The 18,230-nt window shown below is 40.5% G+C and overlaps 1 protein-coding gene across 2 annotated transcripts in view; it reads right to left on the bottom strand.

Annotated features, from left to right (window-relative positions):
• QPCT (glutaminyl-peptide cyclotransferase) overlaps positions 1-7,701 on the bottom strand; it is a 204,285-nt gene extending 196,584 nt beyond the window's left edge. Inside the window, exon 1 of one of the 2 annotated variants that reach the window (XM_089668536.1) lies at positions 7,388-7,701. In XM_089668536.1, coding sequence (XP_089524662.1) covers positions 7,388-7,480 — 93 coding nt within the window. In that variant the 5' untranslated portion in view covers positions 7,481-7,701. The remainder of the gene's footprint in view (positions 1-7,387) is intronic. The other variant, XM_089668537.1, reaches the window with a different exon arrangement.
• Between the last annotated feature and the right edge of the window lie 10,529 nt (positions 7,702-18,230).

The following is an 18,230-nucleotide window of genomic DNA, read 5'->3' on the forward strand; positions in this document are numbered from 1 at the left end:
TTCCATGGACTCAATATGCCTCTCAGCAGATAGCTTAGGGTGTCTACTTTCCAAAAAGGGGTCATTTGGGGGTGTTTGTACTGTCCTGGTATTTTAGCACCTCAAGAAATGTGATGGGCAATCAGAAAGTAAAAGCTGTGAAAATTCAATTTTCTATACCATAGTTTGTAGATGCTATAACGTTCACACAAAGTAATCAATATACACTTATTGGGATATTTTTAACCAAAAACATGTAGCAGAATACAGTTTGGCCTAAATTTATTACAAAACTTTAGTTTTTTGGATATTTTTTTATAACAGAAATGAAAAAAAATATTGTTTTTTTCCCCCAAAATAATTTTTTCAAAACATTTTTTGTTTATAGCGGCAAAAATAAAAAGCGCACAGGTGATCAAATACCACCGAAAGAAAGATCTATTTATGTGAAAAAAGGATGTAAATTGAATTTATGTCCCATATTGCATGACCGCGCAATTGTCAGTTAAACTAGTGCGGCACTGTATAGCAAAAAAATGGCATAAATTGCACTATCTATACCATAGTTTGTAGACGCTATAACTTTCACATACAGCAATCAATATACACTTATTGGGATTTTTTTTTACCAAAAACATGTAGCAGAATACATTTTGGCCTAAATTTATGACTAACTTTGAGTTTACTATATATTTTTTTTATAGCCAAAAGTAAAAAATATCGTTTTTCTTCAAAATTTTTGGTCTTTTTGTTTATATCACGAAAAATAAAGAGCGCACAGGTGATAAAATACCACCAAAAGAAAGTACTATTTGTGTGAAAAAAAGGACGTAAATTTCGTTTGGGTACAGAATTGCATGACCGCACAATTATCAGTTGAAATAGTGCAGAATAGCAAAAAGAGGCCTGGTCATTAAGGGGGGTAAATCCTCAGGATGGCAAGTGGTTAAATGAGGGGGTGAGGAGGCAACATATCGCCTCCTCAGATCTGTCAAATACACTCAGATTACTTTTCAGGAGAGCAGCAGTGCCTGCTGCACTTGTGAACAAGCCCTTAACTGCATTCAACAGCAGCAACCTTAGCTGGGGGGTGGTAAAACCCTGTGTATGAGTCAAACTTTTACCACCCTAATCCCCACCCCCTTTAGCTGCTGAGGCAGCAGCCAAAGGTGTACTCATGCCGCAGTAGAAATGAAACCCCCTGTTGCTTTTGGTGGGTGCTACCACCTGCCAATCATGATCCATTCAAGTAAATGGGACCACTCTGAAAGCATGCTGTATGCTTCTGCGGGGTCCAAGGGGTTAAAGCAGGTGTTGAGAAAGCAACACAATGCTGCCTGCTTTAACCCCTAGATAAAAATAACATCCTCCCTGAGCTTCTGAACCTCCCCTTTTCCTCTCACTCCCATTTATTTAAATCAAGAAGTTAGTTGCTGTGCACTGTTTTATGCACCAGTCCCATAGTCCATAGTCCCTAGTCTATCTCAGGAGTGAGAAAGAGAAGGCGATTATGTTAAGTATATGTAAACCCTCACCTTGTAAGACAACCCATTCACTTTAGGCAAAACATTTGTGTATACATTCAGTGTAGGCAAAACATTTGTGTACACATATTAAAACAATATAAATACGTATTTCCCCTTATTTTACAAGTGATTACACAATCTCTGTTCTCAGCTACATAAGAAGCTAGGAGAGGAGAAGGAGGGGTACACTGATCTTCCCAGTGAGTGGCTGTTCGGGGATGGGAGGGGGGGGGTAAACGTGTAACGTGTCAGCACAAGTCTGATGATTGCATTAGCTCCCAGCACAGCTACAGAACTGACCACACTGTGCTCTCATGCCTAGTGTGGTCTTTTTTTTTTTTTACAGGAAAGCAGAGGGACTGTCAGGAACACCAGCAATTTTACACCAAGGAAGCAATACAAAGAGAACAGGACACTTTTTCATACAAGTACATGGTACAGCAGGCACATATAAATATGAAAGGATGGGTTTATATATTATTTAACCACTTAAAGTCCGGACACTTTCAACCCCTTCCAGTCCAGGCCAATTTTCAGCTTTCAGTGCTATCACACTTTGAGTGACAATTGCACGGTAATGCAAAACTGTACCCATATAAATTTTTTGCATTTTTTTGAGACAGATAACACTTTATTTTGGTGGTATTTATTCACCACTGGGATTTTTATTTTTTGCTATACAGTGGGGATCGAAAGTTTTGGCACCCCAGCTAAAAATTTGTATTAATGTGCAACAAACAGCCCAGAAATCTCAAAGAACTGGAAGACTTTTGTAAGGAAGAATGGGCAAAGATACCTCAAACAAGAATTGAAAGACTCTTGGCTGGCTACAAAAAGCGTTTACAAGCTGTGATACTTGCCAAAGGGGGCAGTACAAGATATTAACTCTGCAGGGTGCCCAAACTTTTGCAGATGCCATTTTTTTGATTTCTGTTATTTTGAAAGTGTAAATGATGGAAATAAAATCTAACTTTTGTTGACATATTATAAGAATGTCTAATCTGTAATTTGATGCCTTTTGGAGATTTTTCCATCTTTCCTTGGCTTCTTTATGCACATTAATACAAATTTTTAGCTGGGGTGCCCAAACTTTCGATCCCCACTGTATAAATGAAAAAGTCCAAAAATTTTGAAAAAAAGTGTATTTTTATAAAATTTTGCTAATAAATTATTATTATTATTATACAGGATTTATATAGTGCCAACAGTTTGCTCAGCACTTTACAATATAGCGGGAGACAATGCAGCAACAATACAGTTCAATACAAGAAGGATAGGAGGGCCCTGCTCCTTGGTGCTTACAATCTAGGAGGGAGGGGCTAGTGGTACAAAAGGTAGTAACTGTGGGGGATAGACTGGTACGAAGAGTAGAAGATTCCATTATTAGCTGAGGGCAGGATAGGCTTCCCTGAAGAGATAGGTTTTCAGAGATCGCCTAAAAGTGAGCAGAGTAGTCTGATAAATTGGGGTAGAGAGTTCCAGAGGATGGGGGAAGCTCTGGAGAAGTCCTGGAGATGAGCACGGGAAAAGGAGACAAGAGTGCTAGAGAGCAGGAGGTCGTGCGAGGAGCAGAGAGTACGGTTTGGGTGATATTTGGAGACAAGATTGGTGATGTAATTTGGGGCAGAGTTATAAATGGCTTTATATGTTATTGTTAATGTTTTGAATTTTATCCGTTGGGCAATGGGAAGCCAGTGGAGGGATTGGCAGAGAGGGGTGGCAGATACAGAACGGTAAGTAAGGTGGATGAGTCTGGCAGCAGCATTCATGATAGACTGAAGAGGTGATAGCCTGCGATGAGGTAGGCCAATGAGGAGGGAGTTACAATAGTCAAGGCAAGAGATAACAAGGGAGTTGCTTATTAGTTTCTGAAGTTCAGAATGGGCGTATCTTGGAGGTGAAGTCTACAAGATTTGGACAGCGATTGGATTTGGGGCTGAAAGGACAGATGGGAGTCTAGGATTACACCTAGTATCCTGGCATGAGGGGAGGGACTGATGGTTGTGTTATTGATCTTGATGGAGAAGTCAGGAGAGGGGGCACAGGCTGAAGGGAATACTAAGAGCTCAGTTTTGGAGTTTTGGAAAGATTGAGTTTGAGGAAATGGAGTGACATCCATGCCGATATGTCGCTTTATAGGTTAGTAATGCGAGAGGAGACTGAAGGGGTGAAGTGAGGAGTAGAAAGATAGATTTGTGTGTCATCAACATAGAGATGGTACTTAAAGCCATGGGAGTTTATCAAGTGACCAAGGAAGGAGGTATAGATGGAGAAGAGTAGGGGTCCAAGGACGTAACTTTGAGGGACCCCTACAGAAAAAGGGAGTGGAGAGGAGGAGCCAGAGTTATAGGTAACACTGAAGGAGCGCTGCGATAGGTAGGAGGAGACCCAGGAGAGAGCAGAGTTTTTTGAGGAGGAGGGGATGGTCAACAGTATCAAAAGCCGCAGAGAGGTCAAGTAGTAAGAGTATGAAGTAATGGCCATTGGTTTTAGCAGTCAGTAGACCATTAGTGAGTTTTAGTAGGGCAGTTTCAGTGGAGTGTAGTGAGCGAAATCCAGACTGTAAAGGGTCAAAAAGGTTGCTGTCAGTGAGGTAGGAGCTCAGGCGATTGTAGACTAAGTGTTCCAAGAGTTTCAAGGTAAACGGGAGCAGGGAGATGGGTCTTAAGTTGTTCAGGTTGGTGGGGTCCAGGGAGGGCTTTTTAAGTATGGGAGTAATGTGCGCATGCTTTAGAGGGGAGGGGAAGGCACCGTTAGAGAGGGAGAGATTGAAGATGTGTGTGAGGGAGCATAGGATGGAAGAAAAGGGTGACCGTAGTAGTTGTGAGGGGACAGGATCCAGGGGGCAGGTAGTGAGACGGGCTTCTGAGAAAGCCTTAGTGACCTCTTCGGTAGTAGCAAGAATCTTGGTCAAAATGTATTCAGCTATCGTTTTAGTAAAAAAAATAAATAATAACCCAAATTAGTTTATAACCAAAAATTATAATTAAAAAAAAAAATAAATGTTATTTTATTTTTTTATATTATTATTTTTTTTTGTTTTTTAACATACGGTCACTCTAGCAGTACAGTGTCACCATAGTGACACTGTACTACTTGTGGGGGGTGATGAAGATTTTTTTTTCTTTTTTTGCACTGATTGCTTTTGCACCCATAAAGGCTGTAAAAGCAACAATTTCTCCTCTCTGGCTGCATTCCTGCAGCCATTAAGAAAAACTGTACGAGCTGTGATTGGTCACAGCTTGTGACATGGTACAAAGCTGTTGTGAATAGCCTTGTACTACGTGACCTCTGTGATCATTTACAGATTTCAAAAGTAGTAATCAATGATGTCAGGAAGTGACATCTTGTTTACTACTGTTCATGTGATCACTGATTGGCCAATCAGTAATTACATGAATCGAGACCTCATACAAAGGTCCCGAGCAGCGATCTGTGTTCCGCTCCCAGGGAGCGCACACAGGCAATGGATGCGGGGGGATGTTTAGAAACGTCCACCCGCATCGGCAGCACTCCCATCCAGCCGTTTATTGACATGGGACAGACGGGAAGAGGTTAAGTAGCCCAAAGTTGTTTCTATATTCCTTCTTCCATCAAGGATGGAAGAAAAGAAAATTGCTCAAGTCCCCCATCAACACAGTTAATGCCTCTGCAGCGCTATTGAGTTCTGCCAGCAGGGGCGGGGGCTCTTCAGACCAGTGGAACACAATGATTACTACTAGAAGCTTAGCCGCTGGTAGTAATCGCATGTAGAAAAATCCGACAGGCTGGTTGTACCCAAATCGACTGATGGATCGACTTGGGTACAATCAGCCTTCCCATACATAAATTGAATCTAGGCCGGTCCCTGCTGAATTGGCCTGAGATTCGATTCATGTATGGCCGACTTTACAGTGGGATCATGTAGAATGAAGGCAGCCACAGGAAGTTGTATCACAGCAGCAAAAGTTAGGAATACATACTTAAATAGAAAATATATCTTTAAAACGTTGTTTAGTGTCACTTTAACTCTAAATTGATAACCTGAAAAAGCTTTTAAAGCGATGGCTATGCAGAATTTTGGGTACCATCTTTTTTCACAATTTCATGGGCAAATGCAATGCTAAAGCCTTGCACACGCATTTTTTTTTTTTATTGCATGCTAGTTTCATATCACAAACGAATAGGCTACTAAAGATACGAAAATTCCCATAAAACAGAATACAATTTCCAACAATGATGTAATGTATTGGATTGCATTGTAATTTATTCTTTTGTGTGATCTTCATCACTCGATTTTTTACAGACGAATACTGTACTGATTAAATGAAAATCATTCATTCTGTTATCATAGGAGAAAATGTTTTGAGCTTGTCTCTTCGGGTAAATTTACATAAACTGCTGCGATCAGCTCTGGAAAGCGTGTCCTAATGATTAGATGATTGGACGATTGCTCCAAAAGTGGTATTTTTCATTCGATTTTCTCAATGTGTGTACTAGGCTTAAGGCTTGACACATTTGATATCAATTTATGTGAAATTTACTTGACACAACCCCATAGTTTATATTTTACCAAAAAATTGGTTATACTATAATACTGTGTTTACACTAAAATTTACTTGACACAACTCCATTGTTTATATTTTACTAAAAAATTGGGTATACTATAATACTGTGTTTACGCTAAAATTTACTTGACACAACCCCATCTTCTATATTTTACCAAAACATTGGGTATACTACAGGGGCGGACTGACAACTCCTGGGGCCCCCGGGCAATAGGGGATCATGGGGCCCCTGTGTCCTTGCCCAAACTCAAAAAAGCCTATCAAAAAGGCACAGGGGCATCTCATGGGGCCCTCTACTAACCCCGGGCCCTCGGGCAGTGCCCGAGTTTCCAAATGGTCAGTCCGCACCTGGTATACTATAATAGTGTGTTTAAGCTAAAATTTACTTGACTTGACACAACCCCATTGTTTATATTTTACCAATAAAATGGGTATATTATAATACTGTGTTTACACTAAAATTTACTTGATACAACTCCATTGTTTATATTTTACAAACAAATTGGGTATACTATAAGGCTCCATGCACACTGGGCATTTTAATAACGCTGGTAGCATTACCTGTGTAAAGTCATGTTAAAAACTGGAGTTTTTCAGCGTTTTTTAGCATTTTTGCATTAGCGTTTAGGTTTTTTAGTGTTTTTTGCTAAAAAAAATTCCAAAAATGCCGGTTTGCTGTGTTTTTCTGCATTAGAGCATTTTTTACAGCTAAAAAACTCCACTAGTTCTGTTTTTTTTTCCCAGACAAAAAAACACCCCTGCCAAAAATGCTAATTAAAGCTTATGTATGCATGGACACACAGAATAACATGCTGGCTGTAGAAAAAAATGCCAAAAGCCAAAAACAGCAGCTGTAAAAACGTCCAGTGTGTGTGAAGACTTATACTGTGCTTACACTAAAATTTGCTTGACACAACCCCATTTAGATTTTACCAAAAAATTGGGTATACTATAATACTGTGTTTACACTAAAATTCATTTTGGTGTATTTTTGTTCCTAGAAATTTATGTTCAATAAATAGCTGCGCAATTATTGTGCAACAACTTGTTTATATCTGACATCAGGAAGACACCCTATACACAGATGGGGACGTGCATTTACACTGAAGTAGGTTTATAGGATTTGCATGTCATGTCTAAATATCTTATAACTGGAATATCCTATTCAAGGAGAGCCTGGAGAAAAACAAACAGAACAACTAGTACTTATGGGTAAGCACAATAAGCAATGTAAACTGTCTTTCCTGCCTGTTGACATTGAAATAAAATGTTGCTAAGTTCTGCCGGATATTACATTACAAGAAGTACACTGGAGGAGCCCCCTCCCCCACTCACTTTCTCTGCTGTCCATTGAGTGTTCTCGATATGGCCGGTGATCCTACAGATGTGAAGACACAGGTATAACATCCCCAGCAGGCAGACAGCCATGGCTCCTTCTTTCTCAAAGTCTCCTTACGTATCAGATGAGAGGCAGCTCCTTATCCAGCAACCTCTGCCTCCCCCGCTCTTGCTAACGGTCACACTGCAGAGGAGAAGTCACAGGTAGGCGGAGAGACAACAGACGTGGGAGGTAGGAAGAGCTCATCCACAACATCTGGGACGTCATCCTGATATGCAGTCCGGGAGGGAGCTGGGACCAGGACGTTCCCAGTCATGATGTATTCTTATCTTGAAAAAAAGATGCTTTAAGTATCAATATTTAATCCACTTCTCATAGCAGTGAGTGCAGACAGATAAGGACCAGCATCCCTCTCACCTCAGGTCATTTATGATAACCATTTAAAGCAGAACTTCACCTAAAAATGGAAGTTCCATGTGTCTGCACCCCCCCCCCCCCCCCACATCCACGTTTGGCACTTTTTTTTGGGGGGGGGGGAGCTGGTACCTTGTTTTGACAGGTACCTGCTCCCACTTCCAGCTCAGATCGACTATGGGGTGGTGGCTCTTCTGTGCTGGATCACATACATGTACGTGATGCGGCATCTCCGGGGAAGAGGGTGCGTGCGTACCCACCACCCCAGCTGTGCTGTCATTCGCTACAGCACAAACCGATCAGTGGGTGCCTTCCAATGATTTATGGCCTTGACCCGCTAATCAGCTGAGTGAGTGACAGAAGAGAGCCCTCTGTTGGTAAACAACACAGGACTCTCTACCATTGTAGCAATGTGGCTGTTTTTTTTTTCTCCCTGCAAAGCAGAGAGTAAAAATAGTCACATCCATAAGTGAAAACGGAATACTTTACACATTGATAGGCACTGTTAACCCTTTGATATACCCTAACTGTTACCCCTTCCCAGCCAGTGTCATTAGCACTGATCACTGTATTAGTGAATGGTCCCTCAGTCTTCTGGGACCTGTGGTGGGTCCCAGAAGGCTGCGGGACCATTAACTAATACAATGATCAGTGCTAATAATATACACTGTGACTGTATTAATGACACTAGCTGGGAAAGGGTTAACAGTTAGGGGCTATCAAAGGGTTGACTGTGTGCCTATCAATGTGTAAAGTATTCCGTTTTCACTTATAGTTGTGACTGTTTTTACTCTGTGCTTTGCAGGGAGAAAAAAAAACAGCCACATTGCTACAATGGTAGCGAGCCCTGTGTTGTTTACCAACAGAGGGCTCTCTTCTGTCATTTGCTCGACCGATCAGTGGGTCAAAGCCATAAATCATTGGCAAGGACCCGCTGATCGGTTTGTGCTGTAGTGAATGACAGCACAGTCAGGAGGTGGGCACGCACGTACCTCTTACCCAGAGATGCTTCATCAGATACATGTATGTGATCCAGCGCAGAAGAGCCTCCAGCCCACAGTTTAAAAACATGGGGCAGTCAGCAAGTAACCACTTTCCATCCGCCCTATAGTATTTTTACTGCTACGGGGTGGTTCTCCTGTGCAAAATCACTTTAAAAAAATTAATTTTGCACTTCCGTGACACGGGGGCTAATATGCGCCGTCAAAGATCTGCAGCACAAAACAATCTATAGGCCCCGGCAATCAGTTGCTCAATGGCACCTGCAGATCGTCAGTCAGGGAGGAAGAACAGTGCTATGGCTATGTTTACATAGTCATAGTACCGTTTTGACAAGAAAAAGTAATGAATCATTTAATGATCCATCACTTCCCATAATAAAAGCACCACCTAGTGTACACCAAGAACATAGCTAGGAACACACTACACCCTTTGATCACCCTATAGTGTACTAATGACACTGGCTGGGAAGAGGTTAACATATATGTTAACCCCTTCCCAGCCAGTGTCATTAGTACAGTGTTTGTATGGTTTGTAGATGCTACGACTTTGTACAAGCGAATCAATATACAATAATTGGGATTTTAAAAATATGTAGCAGAATACATTTTGGTCTAAATTTATGAAGAAATTTGATTTTTTACTTTTTGGGGGGGGATATGTTTTATAGCAGAAAGTAAGAAATTACTAGTTTTTTTTTCAAAATTGACAGTCATTTTTTGTTTATAGCTCAAAAAGTAAAATCCGCAAAGGTAATCAAATACCACTAAAAGAAAGCTCTATTTGTGGGGAAAAAAGGACATAAATTTCATTTGAGTGCAGCATTGCATGACACCGCAAATGTCAGTTAAAATAATGCAACGCCGTATTGCAAAGAATGGCCTGGTCAAGAAAGGGGGATAAATCGTCTGGAGGGCAGCTGGTTTGTGATACTAATCCTGCTCTGGTATAACTGCAGGCACAGGAGTACAATATTCATAATCAGATTGGTAAGAAAAATGCTTTTATGGCCTCAATATGAATATGAATCAATTTGATATGAATATGAATTAATTTGGAACAACAAATATACTAAACAAATCAGAATATATGAAACGAATTCCAAAAACGAATCATTGTAACATAATGAATATGACAAAACAAAATGATTTCCGAATGAATCCAAAACTAAGCAATTTTTTCCATTGTGCACAGCTCTAATATAGATGCACAGTTGGGTCTGTGTAAACCTTGTTACATGGTATATCAAGATTTTTTCTTACATTTGTGGATACCATTCAGACTATCACCCCTTGATGTACTCCGGAGGAAGCAGGCTTTTTCCTACGAAACGCATAGAGGCAGTAACAAGCTGGATGAGGACCCCCCCCCCCACATACTGCATGTGACATTGTGAAGTTTGGGGAGCCCATGATACCAAATAAGGATTTCATACTTTATTATTTTAACAGCAGCACACATGTGTATTTTAAAGTAATGTGTGTTAATAAAATTTGTTTAAGATGTTGTCCTTACACACCAGAAAAAGTCCAGTGTCTTCTTTTTTCTCATCCTTTTCAGTTAGGATTTTTCCACGTGGATCAGGTGCATGTGAGTCCCCAAACTCACACCGTCTGCAATTGGAGATCCGCATGCACCCACACAGCTGTCATATTGAGACACAGTGGTTGTGCCCTTGAAGCTGTTGCATCCCAATAGACATAAAAGGGACTGCCTGTAAGGAGATGCATGGAACACCTGTGCATGGCATGCAGGTAAACATGTCCGTGCATGAGCATATGATATTGTACGCCCCATGTAAATGAACCCTATCTGTGAAGTTCAGCCTTGGTGGTGACAATACTCTATACAATCTGATTGTACAATCTCCTTTAGATCTTCCATCAACTGTGTAGTAAAAGGGCCTGCATGATTTGATGCAATAAATGGCTTGTTTAGGTTTGTCCTCAGATTACACTAACCCTGGGGGGGAAACTAAAAATAAGAGCATTTTTAGCACTCCCAATTGTCCCCCTTTAACCCCTTGATGCTGACTGTACAGAAATTAACTGCCTCACAGAACTGGGCTGCTAATTTGCGTACACATGGCACGCTCCCAGCACAAAGACCGGGGTGTCATCTAGAGCCTCAGGTCACGTTCTAACGATCATGACCCAGAATCCTGATTTCTGAGTCAACTGATCGCTGTGATAGCCTTTGATTGCCTGTCACAGTGATCAGTCACTGTGAAGTTGCCCCCCTTGTTTTCTCTCTGAATGGAGGAGAGAGATACATTGTATCTCCCTCTGTCCTTTCAGAGAGAAAAAAACACAAGTATGTGTAAAAAATAAATAAAAACAATAATATAAAAAAAATAAAATAGACAAGAATACCTAGATCAAGGTTTGATCTATGTCTGTGCCAGGGTTAGTGTTTGGGTCAGGGTCAAGGGTAAGGGTCAGTTTTTTTTTTTTGGTCAGGATTTTTTTTTAAATTTTAAATTAGTATCATTGTCAGTTAGTGGCAGGATAAAAACAAAAAAATTGCGCACTATTGTTTCTGGGCTATACTATGGGTACAAACAACAACTAACTTACACACGTGGTATCGCTGCGATTGTCAGGAGCAGGAGAAATTATTTTGAGTTGTTCTTTGGTGGTAGGTTATGGTAGTAGCAAGAAATATACAGCTACATTTAGAAAAAGGGTGTTTTTTTTACTATTTTGGGCCATTTTTCCTTTGGTAATAAGAAAAATAAATCAGGAGATACAGCAAGGAACAGAAGTATTTGAACACCCTGCGATTTTGCAAGTTCTCCCACTTAGATATCATGGAGGGGTCTGAAATTCACATTGTAGGTGCATTCCCACTCTGAGAAACAGAATTTAAAAAAACATTCAGGAAATCACATTGTATGATTTTTAAAGAATTTATTTGTTTTGCACTGCTGAACATACAGTAAGTATTTGAACACCTGAGAAAATCAGTGTTAATATTTGGTACAGAAGCCTTTGTTTGCAATTATAGAGGTCAAATGTTTCCTGTAGTTCTTGACCAGGTTTGCACACACTGCAACAGGGATTTTGGCCCACTCCTCCACACAGATCTCCTCTAGATCCGTCAGGTTTCGGGGCTGTCGCTGAGCAACACGGAGTTTCAGCTCCCTCCAAAGATGTTCTATTGGATTTAGGTCTGGAGACTGGCTAGGCCACTCCAGAACCTTGATATGCTTCTTATGGAGCCACTCCTTGGTTATCTGGCTGTGTGCTTCGGGTCGCTGTCATGTTGGAAGACCCAGCCACGACCCATCTTCAATGCTCTGACTGAGGGAAGGAGGTTGTTACTCAAAATCTCAAAATAAATGACCCCATTCATCCTCTCCTTAATACAGTGCAGTCGTCCTGTCCCCTTCGCAAAAAAGCACCCCCAAAGCATGATGTTACCACCCCCATGCTTCACAGTAGGGATGGTGTTCTTGGAATGCAACTCATCCTTTTTTTTCCTCCAAACACGACGAGTGAAGTTTAGACCAAAAAGTTCTACTTTGGTCTCATCTGACCACATGACTTTCTCCCATGCCTCCTCTGGATCATCCAGATGGTCATTGGCAAACTTCAGACGGGCCTGGACATGTGATGACTTGAGCAGGGGAACCTTCCGTGCAATGCATGATTTGAAACCATGACGGCGTAGTGTTCTACCGTCAGTGACCTTTGAAACTGTGGTCCCAGCTCTGTTCATGTCATTGACCAGCTCCTCCCTTGTAGTTCTGGGCTTATTCCTCACCTTTCTTATCATCAGTGATACCCCACGAGGTGAGATCTTGCATGGAGCCCCAGTCCGAGGGAGACTAACAGTCGTCTTTAGCCTCTTCCATTTTCTAACAATTGCTCCAACAGTTGATCTATTTTCACCAAGCTGCTTGGCAATTGCCCCGTAGCCTTTTCCAGCCTTGTGGGGGCCCACAATTTTGTCTCTGGTGTCTTTTGACAGCTCTTTGGTCTTGCCCATGGTAGTAGTTGGCATCTGACTGACTGTGGGGTGGACAGGTGTCTTTAAAGAGCTCAGACAGGTGCTACTAAGTTAGATTAATGAGTGGAGTAGAGGTGGACTTTTTAAAGGCACAGTAACAGGTCTTTGAGAGCCAGAATTCTTGCTGTTTCTTAGGTGTTCAAATACTTACAGTTGCAAGAAAAAGTATGTGAACCCCTTGGGATTACGTGGAGTTTTGCATGAATTGGGCATAAAATGTGCTCTGAACGTCATCTAAGTCACAACAATAGAAGAACACAGTCTGCTGAACATAATACTACATAAACATTAGATGTTGCCATGGTTTAATTGCACATAACATGTAAACATTCACAGTGCAGGGAGGAAAAAGTATGTGAGGCCCTAGCTTAATGACTTCTCCCAGAGCACATTGGAGCCAGGAGTGAGCCAACCTTGACTCCAATCAGGGTGATTATATCGGATGTGTTGCTGACAGCTGTCCTGCCCTTAAAAAACACACACCTGTTTTGGGATTACTGGTTTCAAGAAGCACTGTCTGATGTGAACCATGCCTCACAGAAAAGAGATCTCAGAAGACCTATGATCAAGAATTGTTGACTTGCATGAAGCTGGAAAGGGTTACAAAAGTATCTCCAAAAGCCTTGATGTTCATGTGTCCACGGTAAGACAGACTGTCTACAAATGGAGAAAGTTTAGCACTGTTGCTACTCTCCCTAGGCGTGGTCGTCCTGTAAAAATGACTGCAAGAGCACAGCGCAGAATGCTGCATGAGGTAAAGAAGAATCCCAGAGTGTCAGCTAAAGACCTACAGAAATCTCTGGCACATGCTAACATTTTTGTTGACACATCTACAATAAAGAAAACATTAAACAAGAATGGAGTACATGGGAGGACACCACGGAGGAAGCCATTGCTGTCCAAAAAGAAGATTGCAGCACGTTGGAAGTTTGCAAAAGAGCACCTGGATGTTCCACAGCACTACTGGCAAAATATACTGTGGACAGATGAAACCAAGATTGAGTTGTTTGGAAAGAACACACAACACTATGTGTGGAGAAAAAAAGGCACAGCACACCAACATCAAAACCTCATCCCCACTGTAAAACATGGCGGAGGGAGCATCATGGTCTGGGGCTGCTTTGCTGCCTCAGGACCTGGACGGATTGTTGTCATTGATGGGAAAATGAATTCCAGAGTTTATCAAGACATTTTGCAGGAAAACGTACGACCATCTGTCCGCCAACTGAAGCTCCACAGAGAATGGGTGAGGCAACAGGACAATGACCCAAAGCATACAAGTAATTCAACAAAACAATGGCTGCAACAGCACAGAATACGCCTTCTGGAGTGGCCCAGTCAGAGTCCTAACCTCAACCCGATTGAAATGCTGTGACATGACCTTAAGAGAGCGATTCACACCAGACATCCCAAGAATATTGCTACACTGAAACAGTTTTGTGAAGAGGAGTGGTCCAAAATTACTCCAGATCGTTGTGCAGGTCTAATCTGCAACTAAAGGAAATGTTTGGTTGAGGTTATTGCTGCCAAAGGAGGGACAACCAGTTATTAAGTCCAAAGGTTCACATACTTTTTCCTCCCTGCACTGTGAATGTTTACATGTTATGTGCAATTAAACCATTTCAACATCTAATGTTTGTGTAGTATTATGTTCAGCAGACTGCGTTCTTCTATTGTTGTGACTTAGATGACATTCAGAGCACATTTTATGCCAAATTCATGCAAAACGCCACGGAATCCCAAGGGGTTCACATACTTTTTCTTGCAACTGTATGTTCAGCAGTGCAAGACAAATAAATTCTTTAAAAATCATACAATGTGATTTCCTGAATTTTCTTTTTACATCCTGTCTCTCAGAGTGGGATTGCACCTACAATGTGAATTTCAGACCCCTCCATGATTCTAAGTGGGAGAACTGTAACAAAATTGCAGGGTGTTCAAATACTTCTGTTCCTCACTGTATCTATTACCATTTACCACCAAATAAAATCTCAATTTGTCCTGAAAAAAACAAGGTATAATCTACCTGGATGGACAAAGTAGTTTTGATGATATGTACGGTTTTGCTAACACATGTCAAAGTTGCAAAATTGTTTTTAGGCTTTAAGATTTGTTTTACCCTTAAGCACAAAGGGGTTAAGCTGCAAAGGCAGTCGGTCACGGTTGTACACATACCAGAGGCGCAATGTTTTGCAGATATACCCCCCTGTTGTGTTCAGCAGGCAGTACTGCTGTTGAACATGACCAATTCAAGTGAAAGGGGACACACCACAACCACCCTGCAACCATGTGCTGCGGCGGCCTGCCATTTACAGGGTCAAAGTGGTCTTAAAGGAATTTTTTTCTCTTTTTAAATAACAAACATGATATACATACCTGCTATGTGCAATGTGTGGCAGTGTGGTATCCTGCCACGGTGAAAATCACAGTGTTAACTGTAGTGACTTTTGGGGGACTATTTATTAAGAAATGATATTATTCCAAAATTGTGAATCCTAGCTGACTGTCAGGGGTTAACATTCTTGGTTGAAATTCAAATGACCTTCTAGGAAGTTACAAAAACCAGTGAGTGGAAGAAACTTGTTTGAAAGACAATGAGACACACACCACTATTGAAATTCCTACAGGTGATCAAACAAAGTCCCAGAAAAGACAATGGGGGATCTGATGTTGGTTAGTCTAAGACCTGGCAGATATATGTTTCCTAAACAAGTACCATTGTCTATGGGAAGCTAGGAGACACTTCAATGGCAGGAAACTTAATTCTAGGTAGTCAAACACTACTATTTGGACTTCTGCAGGTGAACATATAGGAGGTATGGAAGTGACAATAGGGTAACCAAACCTGATTGTCTGAGAGCTCACACAAAACCTTGGAAAGTGTGATGAACAAACAAACTTCTTGAACTGTCACAATAGCTATTGGATACTGAGGTCAAAATATAACTGGCTGTTTACCCTAATTCCCACACAATAAACAGGTAAACAGAGAGTTTTTCCTACTCATGGGAACTTCATTCCTTAAACAAGAAGGTGAAACTTAGGTCATCTAAAGCTAAAAACTTGATATATCTACCCACAGAGACATTATCAAAAGGCATATTACTAACAATTTTTATCTAGGGAAAATATCTTTGAGAAGGTTAGGTATTGCATACCACTCAATTAAGTGTGAAATGATGAAGAATAAGATGATTCGTGAATTGGTGTCAATTATACATTTCCAAAAGAAATCAAATGTTTCAAAACAGTTTAAATATCAGGGAAATGAGAAACCAAATGTATGTACAGTGGGGATCGAACGTTTGGGCACCCCAGCTAAAAATTTGTATTAATGTGCATAAAGAAGCCAAGGAAAGATGGAAAAATCTCCAAAAGGCATAAAATTACAGATTAGACATTCTTATATGTCAACAAAAGTTAGATTTTATTTCCATCATTTACACTTTCAAAATAACAGAAAGCAAAAAAATGGCGTCTGGAAAAGTTTGGGCACCCTGCAGAGTTAATATCTTGTACTGCCCCCTTTGGCAAGTATCACAGCTTGTAAACGCTTTTTGTAGCCAGCCAAGAGTCTTTCAATTCTTGTTTGAGGTATCTTTGCCCATTCTTCCTTACAAAAATTTCCAGTTCTTTGAGATTTCTGGGCTGTCTGTCACGCACTGCTCTTTTAAGGTCTATCCATAGATTTTCAATTATGTTGAGGTCAGGAGATTGTGAAGGCCATGGCAAAACCTTCAGTTTACGCCTCTTGATGTAATCCCCCATGGATTTCGAGGTGTGTTTAGGGTCATTATCCATTTGTAGAAGCCATCCTCTCTTTAACTTCAGCTTTTTCACATATGGCATCAAGTTACCATCCAAAATTTGCTGAAATTTTATTGAATCCATTTTTCCTTCTACTCGTGAGATGTTCCTGTGCCACTGGCTGCAACACAACCCCAAAGCATGATTGATCCAACCCCATGCTTAACAGTTGGACAGAGGTTCTTTTCATTAAATTCTGTGCCCCTTCTTCTCCAAACGTACTGTATATCTTTCTATGGTCCTCATCCAAGAGTAGTAGTAGAATCAACTATACTTGAATAGGATACATATATATTTGATACCTAAAGACATGTTATTTCAATCAAAGTATGAGTCATCATTACAACACAAATTGTTTTGTGATCCCTAGCTGCCCCAGTGGACAGGTGAGATATATCTTTATGTACACACATTTCTCGACCGGCCAATCAACAAGCCTGTTGGGAGGGTCTCTTGAAACAAAGGATTGTATGGTATAAAAAGGCCATACACCTCCCACTTAGAGAGGAGATCTAAAAAAAAGGCTAAGAATCTGAAGAAGCTGAAAAGATCTAAGGCAATCTACAATCTACAATCTGAAACTTCTGCTAAACTTCTGAACCTCTGAACTTCTACACTTCTACACTTCTTCTATAACACTACAATCCAGGCTGCTATAACTTCCAATATATATCATCTATCCTATTACTAACAACTACTGCACTATCTCTCACTTGCTACCTGTGGCCATTTTGCTGAAGGAGTTCCAGCTGCCATTTTGTCTTGAGGACCATTTGAAGGCTTAACTGCATCCCACTGGGGAGGCCTCAAAATCAAGATTCTGGGAGTGGTGAGACTGCTAGGATATTGTATTTATTTAATATTTTCAATTTTCCATAGACTAGGCATAGTCCATAGGCATTTGTATTGTGTGTTTAGGAACATATTAAGATTACATACATAATTATCACTAAAAAATTATTTGATTTGGTATTAAGAATATATATTGCATATTTAACTGATTGGTAGTTTTGTTGTAGTGCAATTTATCAGAGAGACTTTTCTTTTTTCTCTATGGCCACAGGAAATTTGAAATAATTTCTGAAGCACTATAAGGTTACAACTTATACCTAAATTCGATTTTTCCTCTATTTACTATTATCTATAATCATATATTGTTGGATCATATAAAAATGAGCCTGTCATATTTTTGATTGTATGTACAAGTATACATTTATCACCAGTCTTTTGCGTTTGTATTAATATATATATAAATTTTGTACATAAATAAATTTAGGCAATTTTTGTGTATATGGTACCAAATCATACTGGCTAAAAGGACTCAAGGTATATTATTAAGTGGTGATCAAATTATTAAGGTGTCCAAATTATTGGTTCATTAAATATTTGCCGTATTTTAACGGCTGGAGGCACTGCGATATTTTGTTTAAGAGAGAGGACACCGCCCTACGTATTTAGAATAAATTCTTACATAAACCACCACATAACCCAGGATTCTCAACCATACAGGTTGAGGGGCTCCAGGCAGTTCTCTTAATGCAGAGGAAACTGGTTTATCAGTTTCCTCTTTGGTTTGTAAAGCCCGTTTTGGAACCTGTGGCCTAGAGA

This window comes from Staurois parvus, unplaced genomic scaffold (assembly GCF_062004578.1).
Source record: "Staurois parvus isolate SC_StPar_1 unplaced genomic scaffold, SC_StPar_1.0 ptg000059l, whole genome shotgun sequence".
NCBI lineage: Eukaryota > Metazoa > Chordata > Amphibia > Anura > Ranidae > Staurois > Staurois parvus.